This window comes from Lytechinus pictus, chromosome 10 (genome assembly GCF_037042905.1).
Source record: "Lytechinus pictus isolate F3 Inbred chromosome 10, Lp3.0, whole genome shotgun sequence".
NCBI lineage: Eukaryota > Metazoa > Echinodermata > Echinoidea > Temnopleuroida > Toxopneustidae > Lytechinus > Lytechinus pictus.
Window position 1 is genome coordinate 1118886 of NC_087254.1, and position 23496 is coordinate 1142381.

General features: G+C 37.8%; 1 protein-coding gene and 1 long non-coding RNA gene across 2 annotated transcripts in view; both read right to left on the bottom strand.

The window, feature by feature from the left end:
* LOC129269616 (hyalin-like) overlaps window positions 1-20932 on the bottom strand; it is a 56061-nt gene extending 35129 nt beyond the window's left edge. Inside the window, exons 1-12 of the mRNA XM_064105756.1 lie at window positions 20695-20932; window positions 19953-20210; window positions 18684-18941; window positions 17788-18039; window positions 15416-15664; window positions 14784-15035; window positions 13578-13874; window positions 12192-12464; window positions 11426-11680; window positions 2623-2880; window positions 805-1053; window positions 60-308 (exon numbers count right to left, since the gene is read on the bottom strand). Coding sequence (XP_063961826.1) covers window positions 60-308; window positions 805-1053; window positions 2623-2880; window positions 11426-11680; window positions 12192-12464; window positions 13578-13874; window positions 14784-15035; window positions 15416-15664; window positions 17788-18039; window positions 18684-18941; window positions 19953-20210; window positions 20695-20932 — 3088 coding nt within the window. The remainder of the gene's footprint in view (window positions 1-59; window positions 309-804; window positions 1054-2622; window positions 2881-11425; window positions 11681-12191; window positions 12465-13577; window positions 13875-14783; window positions 15036-15415; window positions 15665-17787; window positions 18040-18683; window positions 18942-19952; window positions 20211-20694) is intronic.
* Window positions 20933-21722: 790 nt separating this feature from the next.
* LOC135155666 (uncharacterized) lies at window positions 21723-23171 on the bottom strand. Its single transcript, XR_010294833.1, has 3 exons — window positions 22940-23171; window positions 22210-22485; window positions 21723-21821 (listed from the first exon to the last, which is right to left on the bottom strand). It is a non-coding gene; the product is annotated as an uncharacterized LOC135155666 (long non-coding RNA).
* Window positions 23172-23496: the final 325 nt, after the last annotated feature.

Below are 23496 nucleotides of genomic sequence, written 5' to 3' on the forward strand. Positions count from 1 at the left end.
CAACAAAGCTTTATGATAAAGTCTTGTCAATTCGACCTTCTTCAACGTGTCAATTTTACCTGTAGTCGCAATAACGGAACCAACATCCACTCTTCCTGAACTGTCGAAACCTAAAACGGTGATGTTGTATGATGTGCCCTCGAGAAGGTCTGTCAATGTTATGCTTTCTGTCATCGTAATGTTTATCTGGGTCCTATCGGAGTCGCTGTACAAGATCTGATAAATCAAATTTCCTGGAACCTGAGGCCAGGACACTGAGATGGAATTCTCTGTGACAGAGGTGACAGTAACACCAGTTTCTGTGGTTCCTGTGAAAAAAAAAAATCTCATTAGATTTTCCATGTCAAATATTCGACGCCAGAATGAAAGGATATATGCAGAGATTATGTCAATTTCTCTGCATCCATTCCAGATGTATTTCTATACCTTTAGATCAAGAACAAAGTAATATATAATCATTGCTGTTATTGTTTGGATTTGATTATAATGTGACTATGGAACGATATCAAACTAAAATCATGGAAGTATTAATTATCAACCGGTTGGTTGTGCTCACTCAAAAATGAAAAGAAATTTTTGTCTTCCGAAAAGCTTGACAAACAAGCGAAAACCTATTTTTGACATGGTGCGACTTGTTTTTTTTCTACCAAATTTTACGGAGTACACTGGTACTTTCCGACCCCCCCCCCCCCCCTGGATCCGTGCCTGAATAGGCTTACAAATTATGGAGTACAGCAAAAACCGACCAAGGCATCGTAAATTGTTTATCAACCATATTTAACAAATGTAATTAATTAATCCTACCAGTGGATACAACGACATCAAACGAACAAGATGCCCGATTTCCAAACTGATCACGGAAAGTATACGACACATTGGTTGTCCCTAGTGGAAACGGGTTTGTAGGATTTGGCTGGGTACTGACAAGTGTGACACTACCGCCGACATCGTTTGCAGTTGCACTGGGTAAGCTTATTATCCCGCTGGATGCTCCTGCAGGGATTGTTGCAACAAACGTCCCTGGACATATAACGACGGGCGGTATAGTATCGACTGAAAATTGAAAGAAAAGATAGAGAAGTGAAAGATTTTCTCACAAACCCGTGCCTTAGAAGAATACGAGTCAAGGGCCATCTCTTTCTTGATTCCCGACTACTGGGCATGGAAAATTTGATTTGTGCACATGATATATTTGGATGGTGACTTTCAACCTGTTAGTAGGGAACAGTACAGTAAAGCACATTTTAGTTGGCCAACGTAATTTTGATTTGATATCACTTTACTGAAATCACAATAAAGGAAAGAAATTTACAATGTCAATACAAAACATAATAAAGATCAAGATAGGCCCAGGTCATGACGCATTACTGCCAATGCAGGGCAGTAGTATACAACTTAATGTACAGTTTCGATGTAATCGTAACAGGTACGTAACTTATACATATAATATATCTTAAAATGAGTATGTGAAATGATAAATAACAGCTAAAATTAGGGTATGGGTAAATATTAGAAAAAGAGAGAAAAATAAATATACATACACATACATACAAATTTATACTAAGTGTACAAATATTAGGTTGGGGCCAATCTCCAAAGCATAGGCAAATATCAGGTATAGCTGCAAATAATATGCTTAATGTAAATTTCACTATGTATTATCAGCCTCTTTTAATATTAACTCAAGGCTATAAAAATTGATTACATATTGGCCCGAATTCACAAAGGTGGTTTTAAAAACCCACGGTTGAGTCCATGGTTTATGCAGATTTCCAGTATAAATTACGCTTATTTTACCGCGTATATCAAAAAATGTCCAATGTCGATGCGCGCTTTTGTCACAGTGCGCCAAATTGACGCCTGTCGCCATGGTTATCCATGCTATTTTATTCATGAGTCCACCGTTTTGAATAATGAGTCCACATTTCAAACAGTGGACTAATGAATAAAATAGCGTATCTAACCATGGTAACAGGCGTCAAATTGGCGCACTGTGACAAAAGCGCGCATCAGCATTGGACATTCTTTATACACGCGCCCGATACGCGCTAAATTTAGCGTAATTTATACAGGAAATCTGCATAAACCATGGACTCAACCGTGGGTTTTCAAAACCACCTTTGTGAATTCGGGCCAATGTTTTCGAAAGAGGTCTTAGAAAGAAAAATTAAGTCGTCCATCAACCATGGACCTAAAGTAGTAGGTCCATGCATAAATTCATCAATAATCCATCAATAAGTTTGGCGTAAATACAAGTGTCTCGTGCAATAATCTTTGTTACAATGAAATACCAGAAAGATCGGGATTACGTTTTGTAAAACTCTTAATAATAATAACAAGTTCGAAATAGAAGTTTAGAGCTGGTGAAATCATTCGATTTGATTGGATGATATCAAACCTGTTATACAAATTGTAAATTTAATATCTATATAACAAATCTTTTTGAAATGAGACGGTGTTTATATGTCTGATTCCAACATCCCAATCATATTATGAATGAGGATGTATAGGCTGAATATGTTTACAGCACAACATTATATAATTGCAGATACGGCATGGAAATCTGAACAGCCATTTTCTCGCATAGAATTCTTGCTTACCCAAACTTTTCAAATATTTTACCTTCTACCACATTGACCAATAAAGAACAGGATGCCTGGTTGTTTGCTGGATCTCTGTAGGTGAAATTCACGGCAGTCGTTCCAATCGGAAATCTACTTTCGGCAGGCAAGGTTGAGCTGACCAGTACAACAACTCCAGAGTTGTCACTAACGTTGGGCTCTCCCACATTAATCACCTCAGATTGCGTTGATCCAAGTTGAACTGTCACGGTGACGTCCGGCGGACAGCTGACGACTGGGGGTATCGTATCCATTGACGCTGCAGAATAGTGCAAGAGTTTAGTTATTGACAGGTTCGAAAATAGCAGAAAAGTATTTTTCGCAGCGAATGATGGCAAAAAATCCACTTTCAGTTCAGTATTGAAGTCAAAATTCAAAAAAGCATTTGATAAAAATAATGAATGATATTGTTTCTGCAATAGTCATATCATAGGGGGTTTTCTTATATCTTAAAATATTTTGCTAGTGTTGATTCTCATGTCGGGACCATGATGTAAAACAACCATTGGATGATTCATTTTTGGTATGATTAGATATGTTGGTAAATAAATAATTCCAATATTGAATTGAAGTGTAGGCATGCCTGTGAGAGTACGGATGTTTACTCATCATATGGCCACGATAGCGTACTGAGAATTAGGTCTGGTATTCATATGGAACAAGAGGTTGTAGTGGTTCTTATAACCAATATCATTATTAACACAGAGTTGCATTATTTCTCATTTTCAAAAAAATATATACGATTGGTTAAATCAGTGGCGTAACAGGCGGGGGGGCAGGGGGGGCAAGCTGCCCCCCCTGGCGGAGCTCACCGGGAAAATAAAAAAAAAACGGGAAAAAGAAAAAAAAAGGGGGGAGGGAAGGGAAAGGGAAAGGAAAGAAAAAATGGGAAAGGGAAAGGAAAAGGGAAAAGAAAACTAAGAAAAAACATAAAAAAGGGAAAAAGGAAAGATAACGGAAAAGGAAGGAAAAAAGAACAAGTGAGAAAGAACAATCGCCCCGATATTCAAATACATTAGCATGATTAATAAGACAGGGAAATAAATTAAAGATGAAAAAAAGGCAAACAAAAGCGGGAAATAAAGGCAGAATGGAATTATCCAAAATCTAAATTGGAAAATAAAGAATAGGGACAAGATAACGTACACTAGCTACCGGGCTGCCGGGGATTGAGATAACGAGCGGGAAGAAAAATGGATGGTATATAGCATAATGTCGTATTAAAGTCTATCATAAACTTGCTAAATCTCCAAAGGCTCTGTCCAAGAGTCAAGACCGCGGCTCTTCATCTGTAACCTTTAATGGGTTCTATAACGGGCCCCTATATGGACCCTTCCTGCATTAAGCTTTACGTTGAAGCACTGGCGTACCGCGGGGTGGTTCCACAGCCAAGGGGAAATAAAAGAAAATAAAGGAGGCAGCGAAATGAGATGAATGACAAAAAATATATGACATGATATTTGCTATAATGATGTAACAAGATGAATGCCTCTGGCCGTCTCACCTGCATCACGCGATTCAATATAGCAGCAGTGCTGATTTTGAAAACTACTATAACTCGCACAAGATGTTCAGTGATACTTGGTTACTCTTATTTCTACGTTTTATGAACTAGACCCATACACTTATAGAGATATGATGGTAATTCAACAAATACCCCCAACGTGGCCAAAGTTCATTGACCTTACATGACCTTTGACCTTGATCATGTGACCTGAAACTCGTACAGGATGTTCAGTGATACTTGATTACTCTTATGTCCAAGTTTCAAGAGAAAGATCCATCAACTTTCCAAGTTATGATGGTAATTCAACAGATACCCCCATTAGGCCAAAGTTCATTGACCTTTGACCTTGGTCATGTGACCTAAAATGCGCAAAGGATGTTCAGTGATACTTCATTACTCTTATGTCTAAGTTTTATGAACTAGACCAACACACTTTCAAAGTTATGGCGGTAATTCAACAAATACCCCAATTTGACCAAAGTTCATTGACCCTAAATGACCTTTGACCTTGATCATGTGACCTGAAACTTGCACAGGATGTTCAGTAATACTTGATTACTATTATGTCCAAGTTTCATGAATCAGATCCATAAACTTTTAAAGTTATGATGGTAAATCTACAGATACCCCCAATTCGGCCAAAGTTCATTGACCCTAAATGACCATTGACCTTGGTCATGTGAAGTGAAACTCATGCAGGATGTTCAGTGATACTTGATTAACCTTATGTATAAGTTTCATGAACTAGGTCCATATATTTTCTAAGTTATGATGACATTTCAAAAACTTAACCTTAGGTTAAGATTTTGATGTTGATTCCCCCAACATGGTCTAAGTTCATTGACCCTAAATGACCATTGACCATGGTCATGTGACATGAAACTCAGGCAGGATGTTCAGTAATACTTGATTAACCTTATGGCCAAGTTTCATGAACTAGGTCCATATACTTTCTAAGTTATGCTGTCATTTCAAAAACTTAACCTCAGGTTAAGATTTGGTGTTGACGCCGCCGTCGCCGCCGCCGCCGCCGCCGCCGCCGTCGCCGTCGGAAAAGCGGCGCCTATAGTCTCACTCTGCTATGCAGGTGAGACAAAAATCTATCACATAATTAGAATTTCATTTTAACAGGCCATTTTTTTTCTGGCTCGCTTCGCTCGCTGGCGACTTTTTACAAATTTTCCCACATTTGCTATGGTGTGCCCCTCACAATATTTGGATGATTACGATACACAACTGTATTGAATTTATGTGTTGTGTTAAAGCTATATAAATATACACGCAATTTGATTAAAATAAGTGGCCATCTGTAAGGTTTAAAATGGCTTTGATATCAAGAGGTTCCGGGGCTCTGCCCTGGACCCCACCCATAAAGCACTGTTATATGGATGAGTTTGGACCATGGCCCCCAAAAGTTCTACAACCAAACAAAAAAATGAGGAAAGAAAGGAAAGTGTATTATATTTTTCTGCATATCACGTTTAAATCTATCGTCATGTTAGATTCTCATGAAAAGGTGATTTTTTTTATCTCGCTCGCTTCGCTCGCTCGGGACCTATATTATGCTACTTCTTGCCAGAAGCGCCATACTCGGCCCCCTCGAGCATATAGAGCTTCGCCCTGATGCTCACAATCATAACAAAAATCCTGTTCACGGTGGCGTACAAAAAAGAGAGAAAAAAGGAGAGGAGGGTGAAATATGATATCATCTTTTTAACATTATGTCAAAATCTATCACAAAATTGGATTTTTGCAATAAAAATGTCAAAAAATTTTGCTCGCTCGCTTCGCTCGCTCGCTTATATTTATATATATATTTGCCCGATACGCCATACCGCCCCCTCAAAATTTTTGCCTTATGACGCCATTGCCTGTTCCATGATATGACCGGGAAATGTTTGGCTCTTGCCCCCCCTGGCCACCGACCCCTGTTACGCCGCTGGGTTAAATGACAGGCGATAGAAGGGCTATCTTCATTGCTGTGTCAGTACATGTCATTGCTTTTGTAAGGTAGACAGTTATTACATCCGCCCATCATTCCTAATCTTGGCTCATTCGTTCTGCCTAATTGGTACGTTTGACTTACAGAGGGTGAACCGTCTATCTTTCTACAAAGAGCAGGCAAATTATTGCCGAAAGGAGAAATGGAATATATAAACTGGGCAACGATAAGAACATTAGAATACTGATTTTATTTCTGTACCAAGGTGAGCATACGCTATGTAGGGAAGATTTACTCTTGACATAAAATGCATAGTTTTTTATCAGATATGACTTCCAATGTCTAAAACATCTTGGAAACACACTAAAAATTCATTCATCCATAGCACTTTAGGACCTAGATTTGTTTTGAATCTGTCCACATACAACAACTTTTGTTTACTTTTGGCCGGGAATGACATTATCTCTCGGTGGATATCCAGCTCTTAAGTTTGGCAACAATATAAACTATGCAAGATGTGAACTCAGCCCTACTGAAATTGTTTCTATAAATTAATTTCACCGAGACAATAATCAAAGATGGATAATTGGAACGACTCTTGCAAGAACGAAACAACCGTCTCTGGCTCTGATGAAATCGCTCCTTTCTACGCAACAGTTGTGTATGCCATTCTCATTGCCGTAACCTCAGTACTATCAATCAGTCTCAATGCAGCCCACTTCAAGACGATTCGATCGCTCACGGACATTCCAACGGCAAGCAAAATAATATTACAGGTTAAAGCATTTTGCGATGCCCTTTTCGCAGTGAGCTATGGATTCATGGTCCCCATAATAGTCAGCCACTCCTGGGGTTTCAGAGACTTTTTCTGCAGCGTAAGCGGTTGGATTGCACAGATATTTGCTTCATGCAGTATCCAACTACACGTGCTCCAGCATCTAAATCGTCTTTTGTCCATCATCATGCCTTACAGATATGGGACGTGGATAAGCAATTTTAAGGTATGGGTTTGCACGATTGGGACGATATTGCTTACAACAATGATGATTTCTTTATCAAATATCTCCGATTCTGAGATATTGCAGACAGAGGCAGGCATGTGTTACATCGATGTAAAGACAATGGGAGAATTCTCAGCATTTGCGTTCATGCTAAATGCTGTGCTCTTACCAAGTGCCGTGATTATATTTGTGTACGTCTGGTTATTGACTATCTCGTATCGACATGCCCAGAAGATCCACGCCCAGGAATTAGTTGGAGCCCCTGATCTTCCACAAGGACAAGGCATCCTAGTAAAGATCAGGTCAATTAAGAGGGCGCTGTTCGTTACACTTGTAAATGTTGGTTGGTTTGCGCTAACTGGGGTTCCTTTCGCCATATTGAGCATTTTGACAGTAAACGGCTTAAATGTCCACTATGCAGTGTCAATGCTTGCGTGGTGGATATTTTTGTGCCAGACCTTTGGGAATGTGATAGAATTATTGCTCAAGGGGTCTTACAGAAAAGCTCTAATGGACACACTGAAAAGTGCCATCCTATTCCGATGTAAATCAATTTGGCTAAAAGAATGATGGTGGACGGTGGAATGTTAAAAGGTGGATTACACTGAAATCATTTTAAACCTATATCTAGAGTTGATAAATCTAGAGTTGATTAATCAAGAATAGCTTTAGAAATAACAATTCCATTACTAAGCTACCTTTAATTTTAGCGCCGACCCTAAATGAGTACCATATTTAGGGATCGACATCAAACAGCAGATAAATACCGTACTATTACAGTTTTTAAAGGCATTTGATAAAGAACCGCATAAAAAACAAGCCTTCTATGGCATCCAAGGAAATTTCCTTTGTTGGATCAGAGCCTTCCTTAAAAATCGTGTCCAACATACCGTGCTTGAAGGAACTACCTCTCTTCCAGTTAATATCATCTCAGGCGTATCTCAAGGGATTGTACTTGCCCCATTTCGTTTCTTGGCCTATATAAATGATCTTCCTAGCTGCGTCAAGTCTGAGGTTCGGATGTTTGGCGACGATTGTCTACTCTACCAACAGATTGGGAGGCCATGCTGTGGCAGATATCTTTCAATCAATCGAAGTGCGACGTCCCGAGAGTGACCAACTAGGTGAAATATGTCACCCACTCTACTCATCATGCTGTCAACCTTCCGGCTGGTGATAATGACAAGTACCTCGGAGCTCACATCATTAGATGGAAAAGGCATTAGTTTTTACCTGCACAAGGACACTTTTACCTTTAATATGTGCATAAACATGTAACATCGGTATTACTTACGGTAGGCAATGCAGCATGGTGCACTAGTTTTTCGGTACTGCACAAAGTATTCCTCGTGTTTTCAAAGATTGTTTTTGTTATTCCATTCTGTTTGCTCCCCTTCACTTGTGTGCCTTGAGCATCTTTAACGAGATGGATATGGCGCCTAATAAATTGCATATACTGTATTATTGTTATTACTATTATTAGTGCGAAGTACTAAGTACGAAAATGCTCTATTACGAAAATACTCTACTACACCCGAAAGAACGAGAAGGATTGATTGCATATAGTACTGCAATTAATCCTACAAATTCACACTATACAAATGCTCAGCGTAGAATTACTGCTAGAAGATACAAAATGCGAGGACCTACATAATGCTCCACTACTGTTTTGTGAAAATGAATATTGTAATATTCTTGTATTTATAGATATATTTGTCATTCTGAATCTTTTTGATCTCTCCATATATTTCCATTCCCTTGACTGTTTTAATTCCTTTTTTATTAGTAATAGTACATGACGTTGAAGGGATAATATGAACAGATATCTTGCATTGTCATATATATATATATATATATATATATATATATATATATATATATATATATATATATATATATATAATGTAAGTCAAGTAGTACTCATTAATGCTTAAATGAAATACACGTAAGGTTCCATTTGTCCTCTGAACATTCGCAGATGCTTATTCGTCCATTAGATGTTTGGAAACTTATGATAAAAAGGGATGAGAATAAAAAAAATAATGTGATGTAAATAATAGGTATTTGTTGTTGCTGATGTTGTTTAACTTTGGACATTGTCAATTAACTATTTTAACATAAATAATGGACAAGTCATTGTGCCGAAACTAGATTAGGGCGCTGTGTCTTAAAAAAAATGTTTTGATAACAAATGCACAATTTCTATAACAAGTTTACTATCAGCCAATCAAACTGAATGATTTTAGTAGCTTTAAACTGTTATTGCAAATTTGTTAATATCACAAGTTTTATGAAACAACCCCCGATAGAAAAAATATCATGCGTATGACATCTGTGTGATTGAGATCAAGATGTATACCTACAATCATGAAACAAACATTTGTTCGCATATACAAGGCGACATCCATCGTGTCGAGGATATTAAAATTTCATTTGACATTCAGTATCACTACGTGATATCAAATTCTAATCGTGTCCATCATCAAATAAAGACGATTTCCGCTCTGTATCATTTGCACTCGCTAAGCCAGTAACGTGATTACATTGTGCGTTATAAAAGATGTCCAATAAAGCCGCAGCGATACCGGGCGCGCTGCAGGAGGAGCCGTATCCCTAAAATTTCTAAGTAATTAAATAAAAAGGTGAAAAGGGAAAGAGGAAGGAAAACGGAGGAATTATGCAATACGAGCATTAAAAGAGAATGTCGGATCGCAAAAGCTATACTCTATTATCATTATTCATTGACAAAATGGCGTCGCTGATTCCCTTATCGCTCCCCCTCCTACAGAGTACCCTCTCATCAAAACGCCCTCTTTCAATATGACAGTCATTTCAGGACTCGTCGGGTTATTGTTAGAAAATCATGGCTTGTGAAGTTTATTAACAGTCAATCACTATTAATGACAGCGAAAAGCAATTTGAACCCTCTTGAATATGTACCCGTTTTCATATTTGTGGCGTTATGGGATTTATGTGACCCTTAGAATACTACTAAAAATTCGATTTTCTTTGGTTGAAAATTATGAAAAGTGAGACCTCTCGTATTTTGTGTCTTATTTATTTTCGCGCTCGGTCGCTACGCAAACTGGCGTATGGATAATGAAAACGCATTGAGAGGGGAAATCTTAGACCACTTTTTTGGTTGACAGGCCCCTCTCCTTGTATTGTAATTAAGCGATTACCTGGGGGTTATATTGGTAACATATAATGGCTCTAAAATAAATTCTTAAACAGTTGGAATTCTAAATCTTTTAACCATGTCGCTTCGCCCCCTCGCGTTTCTATTGACACTGTTGTAAAGTTATTGCTTGGCGAGGGTGGGGGCACTATCTGATGTCACGTACATCAATTCCCAGCTGCATGAGTAGTCTCCCCATGGTGCCCATGGTAAGCCGTTTTCGTTTGTACTAAAATGACCATCTTCACACATTTATAAAGCCCCACCCCCCAAAAAATACATTAATAAAATGATATAAACAAATGAAAAAAATGAAATAAAAATAAAAACTTTCGGACGAGAACCACGCTTGACGCAATATCAATGATTGTAAATTATATAAAGTGTTATGATTGTTGAGAAGGTTTCTATAAAAAGACGTTATGCTATCGATATGAATATTTAAACTTCGCTTGGAGCAAATCAAAATACTAGTAATACGCTCACAATATCAATCTACAGACATGTATTTGGCGGTATTTTCGAAGATTGACTAATATGATAACCCTGCAAACTAGTGGGTCTACCCTTACTAATTTGTCAGGATCAAATTAGTAGGGATGATAAATCAATCATCTTTTCGCAAAAGATATACCAGTTCGTAGCTCTATTAATACTAGTAAGGCTACAACTTCTGAGCAGCTCGGTTCACATCTACTGATGATTAAGGTCATTGTGACATCACTTGTATTTATTTGTCTATGGTATGTGAGTACAATGTGCATGTGGGCGCTCGTGTTTTTACTTGTGCCAGTGCGCATAAAGGTGTGTATGTGAGGGAGTGTGGGGTTTATGCGCGTACGAGTATGTAAGGGTGTGTATGGGCGTGTTTAGCTTGGGCGAAAAAGGGGGGTTACTACCTCTCTTGATGTCATGATTATTATTATCGACCTTGTAAAGAGTTTGTCTTAGGGGTACAGTTTAGTTAGGGTCAAGTAATCATGTGTAGATGTTTAACAACATTATGTTTTCCTTTTTATTGTCAAGTTCTATCTTGATTGGAAACCAGAAACATTTCGCTGTTTAAACATGCAATGTGGACGCCAATATTGGCTACCCCCACGAACCCTGTCTGTTGATTACCATGCATTTATACCTTCACCAATTAAAAAAATCATGTAGCAGTTTCTTTCTTACTTATTGACACGAAGATTGACAATGTGCATGAAGCTTGATTGAAGGCGAGATCACGGTAGGTAAATGTGACCGGTGTATTTCCAAGAGGGAACTGATTTGTAGTTGGTACGTTTGAACTAACGAAGAAGAAGATTCCGGAGTCATCGGTAACAGTAGGGATTGGCACTGATACCATTGCAAATGTACTTCCCAGTGGAATCGTTCGGATGATATCAGACGGACAGAGCACAGTTGGCGGAGTAGTGTCAGGCGAACCTTGAAAGAAGAAAATTGAGGTTTTTCAGAATCTCCGTTGAATTTAATGAAAACTTATGAATGAAGAATCTGAATATAATAAAACATTCGATGTGATATACCTACCATCGTAATTGGACGATGCATCATCCATCGTATTTAATACCCTACAGCTTCTCTACAACGATATTTAAAATACGTTGTAAGGAACAGACGAAAAACAAATTAAGAGAAACCGTTGTTTACAATATTAACTGGAGGACCTAATGCATTTTTTTTTTCAATTTTGTAACCGTAATGTTGTCTAATACATTAATATAATTATGCAGATCAGAAATAAATAGGCTGATTATGACCTATTATCAGAGATGTGTTCCTTGAACGTTCATTTAATACAACAAAACTCAAGGTGTGCTCCAAAAGTAATCTCCTGCAGACTTTGAATATATATCCGAAGTGAAAGGTTTGACCATAAATGGTCCCATTTGAATTTCGATAATATCATATCTGTAGTACTGAGATATATACATACCTTGAGAAACCATTGTTAAAACTGCACGTTTTCTAAGACCGTTTTTCTGACTGTACAGATAGAACGTGAAGTCTGTGTTCGGTGGTAACCCTGTGATTTGCTCGGACGTCCTGCCCAAAGGCACTTCTCGACTAGAGGTGTTGTCTCTCGTTAACGTTGTTGCATAAGATATCACGTAACCATCTACACCAGGTGCACTAACCCATCTGAGCTCATAGCTGGTCGCTGACGTTTTCTGAACCGTAGCACTTCTTGGAGCTTCAAGGGGCAGCACTGACATGCAAAAGAAAGAAGAGAGATGACTATATAACAATTGTAAGACTTGAACCATATTTTTTTGTTCAATATCTCGAAATAACGACCCATAGTGTCATACCCATGCAGTTAAACATTGGAGTACCAAAGTCACAATTTATTTCAAACTACTATTGATCCATTTACTTCATCTAGGTACAGATCGATGTCCTCATGTAAAAAAATTATAATTCAATTCCACATTTTTTGTTATATTTGCTGTTTTCGTATCCATGACCTAGGTTTAACACTAAGGCCTATATTATCGTCGGCGGTCATCCGAACCGTCGTATCACACATACGACGGTGCATACCAATTTCAGAGAAAATCGACTTCAAAGTTTACTTTAATTTTCACACCTAGTTCCCCAGCCTTACAACATATTCATTGGTAGAAAAAATACATGGTTCGAAAGACCAAGATAATTGCTTGAAATTGGTATCCAAAACCAGGATTAGAGAAAATATCGCAAAGAGCTCCATGCTTGTAATTTCGGTTTGAGCGGTTTAGATTTCCCCTGTAAAAAAATGCCATTGGGATACAACAACCCTGACCGTGATTTCAATGCAAAGTCCATGCAGTGTCGATGGAAGCACATGACGGTTTGGCTGACCGTGCGCATTGAAATCGCGGTCAGTCAAAACGTCGTATCGCTCTGCTAGAGTACATGTTTCTAATGGGATTTGCTCATTTTATTTAAAGAATGTATGTCATCGCCGTTAAAATCCCCTCATATCTCAGAAACTAAAATGAATTGCTGCCTAGAAACTTAATACCAAAATTGACTGATACGACGGTTCGGATGAACTCCGACGTTATGTTTAACTGAGACCATGGTCTGACTCTGTGCTAAAATTATAGGGAGTCAAAAATCTCTATTTTAATATATATATATATATATTACGTTTCTTATGTTACTGTGCTCTTTTCTAATGGTATTACAGTGAAGTCAGTTATCTTGTTATTTATTCCCAAGACAAATTGTCGATTTATCTGATAATCTCTATTGCAATTTATGTCACGATTGGCTATTCATAGTCAAACCACAACTTAAGTGTTTAAAGAATACTGGGCTATATGTTCATACTCACCATGCAGGGGAGCCTCGTTTCCTTGTACAATATATTGCGTATTGACCATTCCTGATACGAAAGGAACGATTAGTACCCCATTGGGTGGGTTGCCACCAAGGGTGTCATCCTGTAGGGTTATCGTGGTGGCCGTAGGATCATTGATTGTCTCCTGGAAGCCAGCACTACCAGCTTCATAGGCTACCAGATAACCTGTCACGTCGGTGATGTCCTCGGGTGTCCAGGACACTGTGAAGTAGTCTAACTCATGGGACTGAAAGTAGACATCCCGGGGTGCAGGTCTAGGTATCAGCGGTCCTAGGGTATCGATATGAAGATTTGAGAGAAAATTTTGATTGAAGGGGAAGTTCATCATGAAGATTTTGAGAGACAAACACTGGTGAAGGTAATTTGTGACGTCCTACATCATGGAACGAGAATCCTAAGAATCCCGTGGGTTTTTTTTTTTTTTCATTGAAACAGATGAATAATACATTTGTTATGAAGGGTGACAAATGGTGTGTCTGACAGTATGTCCACTCCACAAAAAAATTGCTTTCAAGTTTGTTAGAAAGTGACATTTTGGGGCAATTTATATCACACGACATGTATAGGAGCTGCTCGTTTTTGACGACATAAACCAAAATTTCAAAATTCATAACTTTGTCATTCTTTGATGGATTTTTATCAAACCTTCACCGTTATTTTTTCCATTTTTTTTGCTTTTAGTCAACGAACTAAGCGTCAAGGTGTAATTTCCCTGTAAACGTGGGTAGATTCAATTTCATTTCTGAATGATGTCAAATATAACGTTTTGTACAAATGAGGACAGTCACTATTTCGAATATCTCTTGACGATGTCCTTTTGCAAACTCTTAACATTTTCTATGTGGAATGGCTGTAAATTACTTTTTTTTAAAGGAAATATTAATTCAAAATCCAATTTTAATCTAAGGTCCAATGTGGCCTGACTAAGTAGGAAAAGAACTACACATCGTGTTCTTCCAACGTAATGAAATGATTTAATATTGATATATAATATGTAGTCCTAACGCCAATTCCTTTGATGTCACAATTTCTACTATATGTCCATCAACGTAAATGGTAATCAGCATTAGTATACTATTAAACTTACTTCACAAAAGGAATGGCTCATCAATGCAATTTTTAACTAGTTAAACAATTACTTAATTTGTGAATTGCCATTTATTCAAACAGGCATCCTACCTGTATTTGCTGCCGCAGTGCCTATTACAACAGTAGTGTTACCTACAGCCGTTTGAACTCGAAAGTTGTAAGCAAAGCCTGGACTTAGGCTAGTAAGACTCATAAAATTATTCAGAAGATTATATGTATTAATAACGCCATCAGGTCCTGTGAATACGATCTGATAAAAGACAGTGGTATCAGGGAGTGGAACCCATGACAAACTGGCGGTTGATGTCGTTACTCCAGTCACTGTAACAGAATTTGGTTGACCTGTGAAAAAAAAATTTGGTTGATTATATAATACCAATTAATACTAACGTAATACTATTTTTTTATTTAGATATTCATTTTGTTTTTCAAAAGTAAAACAAAAATATCATGACCCCGATCGTCTTTAATAAACACTGCCTTCTATAATATTTACATTTTTACACGCATCCCGTCACAGTAACAGATTTGTGTTCTCTTTCCTAACAAAAAATATCTTAAGACCAAGCTACACACTGCCATGTAATAATGTAGGGAGTAATGCGTCTCGATAAAGCGTGTTCTTCGAACAAATATCAGAAGACACCATAAATTGTAGAAATCCTCCCCATCCGATGAAAATAGTCAGATTTAATCTCAGTGACATGACATGAATGGCTTACTTGTGTTGAATGATGTCATTCCAACTTCCACTTGTCCACCTGGGCTGGCTACGTTCGCCACCACACGAGCGTTGTAGGGGCGTCCTGGCAACAGATTTGCCACAAAGACCCATTCTGTTGGTGACGTGACAGACCTCTGGAAGTTGTTCTGACCAGTAAATATTATGTCATAGGCTATGACACCTGGCACAGTCGTCCAAGACAACGTAGCCGTTGTTGGCGTCACTTCCTTGACAATAATTGGTGTTACTGTGAAGAAAAAATATATATTTACTTGGAATAAATGAGAGAACATGACTCCTTTAAATGGTTGCTATTTATTTTCTTTTATATGCATGTCACATTTTTGCTTTTATAGATGCCAAGAAATTTGTCTATTTTATTTTCAGGAACCAGGTAATATATGGATGTTTCTTGTAACTTCTATAATAGATTTAAATCCATATCAGCTAGCTAGGTAAGATCTCTGCAGCAATTGGTGCACATGACACAAACTTGTTGAATTCATCAACCATCAACCATGCATCAACAACAAATACGGCGACCGGAGACAGCAGCTGCGAATTAAGACATTTTCTATAAAACCAGAAATTAATAATCACGTTTTAGTAATTGGATATAGAACTAAAAAAAATCGACGAAATAATGTTTCTTGCATTAAAACGCATTGCTTATTTTCATTTAGGAAAATGATATTTATTTCCCCAACTGCAAAGATGCTGAGGTGTATATAGGCTTTAAATATGATATTTGAGTGCTCGTAAGACATTTTCTAGTTTGCTTGTATTGCGTTCGAACAAACTATGCACAATCTTAAAGAGATTACGTATGGTCTTAAAATCGTGTCTTTAAATTCGGGTTTGAGCTTGAACATTGATTACGGGAACGTAGGACCATTTGTATTGAACCTTTTTGAAGGATATTTTCAGCATTGATTTTGAGGCGGTTAGAGCATATTCATTATTAATCCCTCCCATATCGCTGATGAGTCAATTAATATGACTTATTTTTCCCCAAAAAAATCACAAGGTATACAACCATTGGATGACCTTTCGAATACTTTGCGATGTATACTAAGGCTCAAAAGCTTTGATTAATAAGTGTATTACACCGGCGGAACCGACTTTTGACTGACATAAGATATCGCCCTATATTACCAATGACTGATTATCCGTCGATCTGTAGTAGCTTCAATGTGTAAGAATGTAGCATAAGATTGGATAAGTAGAAGGGATAAGAAGTTTAGTTTAGATGGATGTGGTAACATGTCTTCAAGGTACAACTCCTTTTGATTTTGATACTATCCTTTTAGACCAGTTAACCAACGTATCCCCCCCCCCCATGGATAGCTTTCTTTGAAATATTTGGGGAATAAATGAATATATGTGTGTGGGTGTGTGTGTTGTGTGACTGAATGTATTCTGTAAACCGTCTTAAAGGGGAATCCAGCCCTGGCCATTTAATGTTGTGTTGGGAAGGAGAAAAATGAATTAAACAGAATGGTGAAAGTTTGAAAGAAATCGGACAAGCAATAAGAAAATTATAGCTGCTTTAAAATTGAGATCACTAATACTATGTAGATTTCAAATTGGCAACTGGGTAAGTAAATTATGACAAGGGGCAAGGACAACTTTCCCATAGGCCATGTATTTTATTATCAGGGATTTGTGGTTTTCTCCTAAGTACCCATTCCCCTGGGGCAGTAATCTAAATATAACCCAGGTAGTATATTGTTTTATGTCCTCATGAAAAAAGAATATAATTTGAAATAAAACTTTTGGGAAAAATGACATTTTAGCCATAATATGTATTGGAGTACATGGAAGAGTAGTCCTTGCCTTACATCACTATGACATCCCATATGCGGCCAATTTGAAGTCTCCATGGGTATAGTGATTACCGATATTTACAACTTTTAAAAATTCATATCTTTCTTGTTGTTTGTCCAATATTGTTCAAACTTTCACCGATCAACTTGTCTGATTTTTCTTTTCCTTATAAAATCAAGTTTTTATTTGGGTTGGATTCCCCTTTAAGTTTGACTTAATATGTAAAACAACATGTTCGAAACGCTTGTCTAATGTTCCATGTGCCACAAATAACAACAGCTTGCAAGTGGTTTCCTTATCCTTTAAGGATAATTTCCTTCAGCAAGAAATTTATCCACATTGTGCTGCACTCAACCAAGGTGATGTGAGGGTAACCGGTAGGAAGAAATTCCTTGAATTCTTGAACGCCTAGGCAGTCCAGCAAAAGCCGGGGTAATAATAATAGCAGGGCCCACTGGGAGAACAGTTTTCAGAACTGAAGTGGCTCCCCTTGGTAAAAATATACCTATATTATTATATTATTATTATTATTATTCCCCTTACCTAGTGAAACAAGAACGAACAAGGAACAAGATGCACTGTTGTTAGCTGGATCTCTGTAGGTAAATGTCACCATGGTTGTTCCAATCGAGAATTGATTTCCGGTTGGTAGGGTCGAACTGACTAATTCTACAGATCCAGAGTTGTCACTAACTATCGGCTGTCCCACGTCTATTAGAACAGAGTTTCCGCTCTCAAGTACCCGATTAACGTCGGGCGGACAGATTACCGCAGGCGGGGTCGTATCAGAAGTCACTATGATGGGGAACAGTGTGACGTTATTTCAATTAATGAAAAATCTGAAAGAAAAAAAATTCTGATCGATGGAGGTGGTGTGGTTAGTTGGGATTCTTTTTAATCTTAGTAAATGCCTGTAAGAAAGCAACTAGAGGAAGGCTTAGGAGGACCTCTCCGATGTAGGAACCTGGTATAGAGGATAAATGCCTACCAACTGGCATTGGTACACTAATCAAACCTGAATCGCCGGAATCTGAAACCCCTGCTATATCGACTCAGTTATCACGCCAGGGGAGTGTTTCATCAACATTTTCATCCGACAAGTTGTCAGATCTGACATCTTTCTCTGATGTTGATTGGCTGAGAGGTACTGTTACTATGGTAACTGTCGGATAAAATGGGACTTGTCGGATAAAACGTCCGACAAGTCCTTTCATGAAACGCCCCCCTGAACATCCACGTCAATCCACCCCTGGTGGGTGTTTAATAAAGCTGTTCGTAAAGTTACGCAAGACTTTACGCACGACCGGTGACCTTTCTTGTGCCACACTATCCCTATGTAGCCCACGTAGCACCTAAGATCATGTTCCAGTCGTGCGCGTTGTGCGTAACATTACGAAAAGTTTATGAAACAACCAACCGGAAAGAAGTGATAACCTTACCTGGCGTCGTGATAGAAGTAGTGCCTATGATAGTTATTCCTGTTGAGTCTCTGACCTGTACTCGAATACTGTAGGGAGTGCCTGGACTAAGGTTGATAAGACTGGCTCCATTTAACACAGATGAAACTGTTGTCGGGTTACCGTCTGGTCCAGTGTAGACAATCTCGTAAACAACATTACCAGGAAAGAGAGTCCATTGAAGACTAACTGTCGTGGGTGTCAAGTTGCTTACATTTACTGATCCAGATAATGTTGCATCTGACAGGCGAATATAAAGATAAAAAACGTAGAAAGAAAGACTGAATAGCATTATGTTCGCATGAAGTACAGCATCACACATACAATCTTTTTTTTACTCTACGACAAATATGAACTGTACATTCTAAATTGCCACTTCGACATAGGTTATTATATAGTTTAAAGGGGAATCCAGCCTTGGCCATAAAATGTTGTGTTGGGAAGGAGAAAAATAAATTAAACAGAATGGTGAAAGTTTGAAAGAAATCGGACAAGCAATAAGAAAGTTATAGCTGCTTTAAAATTGAGATCACTAATACTATGTACATTTCAAATTGGCAACTGAGTGAGTAAATTATGACAAGGGGCAAGGACAACTTTCCCATAGGCCGTGTACTTTATTATCAGGGATTTGTGGTTTTTTCCTAAGTACCCATTCCCCTGGGGCGGTAATCTAAATATAACCCAGGTAGTATATTGTTTCATGTCCTCATGAAAGAAACATATAATTTGAAATAAAACTTTTGGGAAAAATGACATTTTAGCCAAAATATGTATTGGAGTACAAGGAAGAGTAGTCCTTGCCTTACATCACTATGACATCCCATATGCGGCCAATTTGAAGTATCCATGGGTATAGTGATTACCAATATTTACAACTTTAAAAATTCATAACTTTCTTGTTGTTTGTCCAATATTAATCAAACTTTCACCTATCAACTTGTCTGATTTTTCTTTTCCCTATAAAAACAAGTTTTTATTTGGGTTGGATTGCACATCTGAAAGACAGAAAACTTGCAAAGCAAAGTGTTCTACATAACGCGTCGATGCAATTTAGTTTGTATATTGAGATAATTGAGATAATTATATAATATTAACTGGCCTTGAGGGAAACATCAAATATGTCGCCCGCAACAGAATCATATTGGCCAGAGTCTTTAGACGTATGATACTAGTAACGCGCCGCGCTTTTTACACTAAGCTGTTTGAGGATTCAAAATGTTAAATCTCAAACTCACACAAGAGACTTACCTATGATCACAGTGACTGACCCTACATTTATTTGGGACGTGCCTACAGTTGCTACCACAGAGAATGCATAAGTCATCTGAGGTTGCAAACCAGTCACTACGGATGTGGGGATGGTTGAGCTTAGGACACCCGTCCCTGCATTATCTTGACTGATGTAAGATATCCGATAGTTGGTCGCAAATGGAATCAAAATCCAAGATAGTACTACCGATGTTGAAGTCTTGCTGTCCACTCTAACATTTGAGTTGGGTTGCGCATCTGTGGAAATTTGAAATCGTTAACTTCTTATTCTGATTCAACGTGATTAATAGACGCAGTCCTTTTACAAATCTTTAATTAGTAAACACTCAATTGCCCATGAGTTCAAATTGGAAATCATCGTACGTTAGGATGGAGTCCTACCTCCACTTATTTTACTCCTCTTTGCTTTACGTACTTAGTATATCGTTTCAATACATATTAGATGACCATTTGAATAATTCTGAAGACACCACGTGTTTGGCCCATAATTATTATTTCATTGTCAATATAACCATTAATATTGTTGTTATTTTTTCAGAGATTTTGCCAATAGTAAAATCATCATTATGGTAATATTCGATGTAAAGGGCAGAATTGTGAATGTTCTAGCCTTTTAAGAAATACTTATATCAATTTCTGTCTATTTTGTGAGTACTCATTGGGATTTGATAAAGATTTTGTTTAGAAAGTGATTAATGAAACTTTTTAGTGCATTTCTTACTTGTCATCGCTTGCACTGATCCAAGAACATTCAAGGAAAGGAAATCCTCAACTACAATTACGTAAGTAGAATCAGACATTAAATCTTGAATCACAGTCGTAATACTCGGCAGATTTGGCACTGTTTGGTTGATCTCCTGTGTTCCGTCGTCTTTGAAAAGATGGACAACAAAGTTCCTGTTGAGGTTGGGGTTTTGCCAGGACAACTGAATCTTCTGATCCGTCACTGCTCCGACCATCAGTTGAATGTTAGCAGAAAGATCTGAATAAACGAATTGTGAACTTTGTTATTCCTTGATCATTTTCATTTCATTTAGGTATCATATTTAACATTCTTAAAGAGCAGATATTGAACTATTGAGACCTGTGGATTTATTTTATGTTAATCAGATACCGTCCGTCAAATGATTTTTGTCCCTATCCTTTGTTCGTATTGTTCAGATTGTTTTACTCACTCGGGCGTGAATAAGTATCCATCTAAGGTATATCAAATGAAAGAGGAGTCACCAGACCTTTTAAAATGATAGGTCATTTGTTTATCATATTTGTGGTTAACACTTATTATTAAAGCATCGATAATTCCCAGTTTGCTTATCTTTTTGAGGTACTCGCTGTAAAGCATACAAGAGAAAGGTGTGCGTGCATGCGTGTGTGGGTGTCTGCATAGAGAGAAACAAAGTTGACACTCTCATGTCTTTTCCCAAATAAAATGTAATCAAGTAACAAAAGTCCACCGCTGGTAACGGATCGAACATGAGAGTGATTCATAGTGAACAGGGACAAATTATTGGTTTATGCCATTCCATCGGGTAATAGCATCGGGTAGGTTCTACGTTTTACAATTACCTAATGCTTTTCCAATGAACGGATTGTTTTCACTTCTTACGGTACCAGCCTGAGTTACGACCTGAAAGATATATGAAGCGTCTCCTCGAAGATTGGACAATACATGACTGGTTACCGTCGAATCCAATTGTATCTCTTGTGGCACTTCTCCATTAGCGCTGTCGAAGTATATGACCACGTAGTTTCCGAAGGAATTATCAGGTGGTGATGGTGGATCCCATCGGAGCAAAATGGATGAAACACTCAGCTGGTATAAGATAAAGTTTTCTGGTGGTTTTAGAACTGGAATGAAAATTTAAAAAACGGTGCTGACGCATGTTATTGCAACATGTTTCACGATATATGTCATGATTTGTTTACATAAATTACATCGAGCTCTCAACCCTATAATGAAGTTTTACTAAAATGGACTGCAAAGACTATCTAATGATGAATTGTATCTATCAGAATTCGTTATCTGCCTTACGTTAAGGGACATTACAGTCATAGAATAAATAATTTAGAAAGGAGATTTTACCCTTTTGTAAATTCATGTAATCATAATATGGTTCGGTAGTCATGAATGTTCCAGGTTCAAGAAGCTTACGGTACACTATCATCCCCTTATTGGTGGGAGGTATATTGTACATGCAGAGATCTATTTGGATCCGGATCATCTAGCTTCATTTACCTGTGACCGTTGACGTAATGACAGTCCCTACTGTCACCAGGGCAGACGTGCCTAAGCTGCTTGTGAATGCATATACCGTAATGTTATACGTCGTCACTGGGAGCAGGTCAGTTAAGGTGAAGAAATTTTGGAAGGAGTTCCTCTGATTGGCCATACCACCTGGAACAAGAGGCTGATAGAAGATCTGGTACAAAACAGTATCAGGAATGCTGGCCCATGACAAGTCAATTGTATTAGTACCGGGTGTGGCGTTCACAGCCATAGTCGACACGGTATCTGGGAGTATAGAAGGTGAAAAAGAACATCCACACAACACTGAATAACATTGTTTGAAGGGAAGAGTCAACCTCAAGAGAGGTTGCTTTGGATGAGAAATATTAAAGCTGTGACTCGAGTAAAAATGTTTTGTCAATAAAGTGATCCATTTTAGTCTTGAATACGACAGACATCATCAAAGAAAATAGGAATAGCCCTAGGAAAATACGTTTCAATAGTCAAATCTGATTCAGATACTATCTCTCTTTGTTTCCCGAAAACATTCCTTTCACCTTTCATAATTATGTATAAGTTCAACATTCAACTTTGTTGATTCCATCTTGTAACAGAGTAGCAAAGCAAGGACATTTGACAAAGGTTTTCTTAGGAACGACCTCTAATTGAAATCTACGTAATTCTTTAAATTAGTATGTAGTTACGAAATTTTAGCATGACCATTTTAGGTTGGCCTTACCTGTAGTTTCAGTCACTGACCCTACATTTATTTCGGATGTGCCTACAGTAGCTACTACAGAGAATGTATAAGTCATCTGAGGTTGCAGACCAGTAACTACTGAAATTGGGGTAGTTGAGCTTAGGACACCGGTCCCTGTATTATCTTGACTGATGTAAGATATCCGATAGCTGGTGGCTGATGTAAACCCTATCCAGGATAATGTAACCGATGATGCAGTCTTGCTGTTCACCGTAACAACCGAGTTAGGTGGTGTATCTGTGGAGGATAAACACATTCGTTACATGACAGTAAACAACTTCGATGCATCCAGAAAAAAAAGCTTTAAAACAAATTGAGTGTTTACTCTTTATTGGTAGGCATTTAATGCATGTATTTATAAATATCCTGATGGTTAAAACCACATAGTTATTACGACATCTTTGATAGATTTAAGAAATTCCATCTGATGTGTGATTTGCTGATTTGTATGATATCATTTTCATACATATTTTTTATTGGGGAACTAAAAATTTTAGAGGTACACGGTAGGAAAGTAATATTTGCGTAATAAGAAA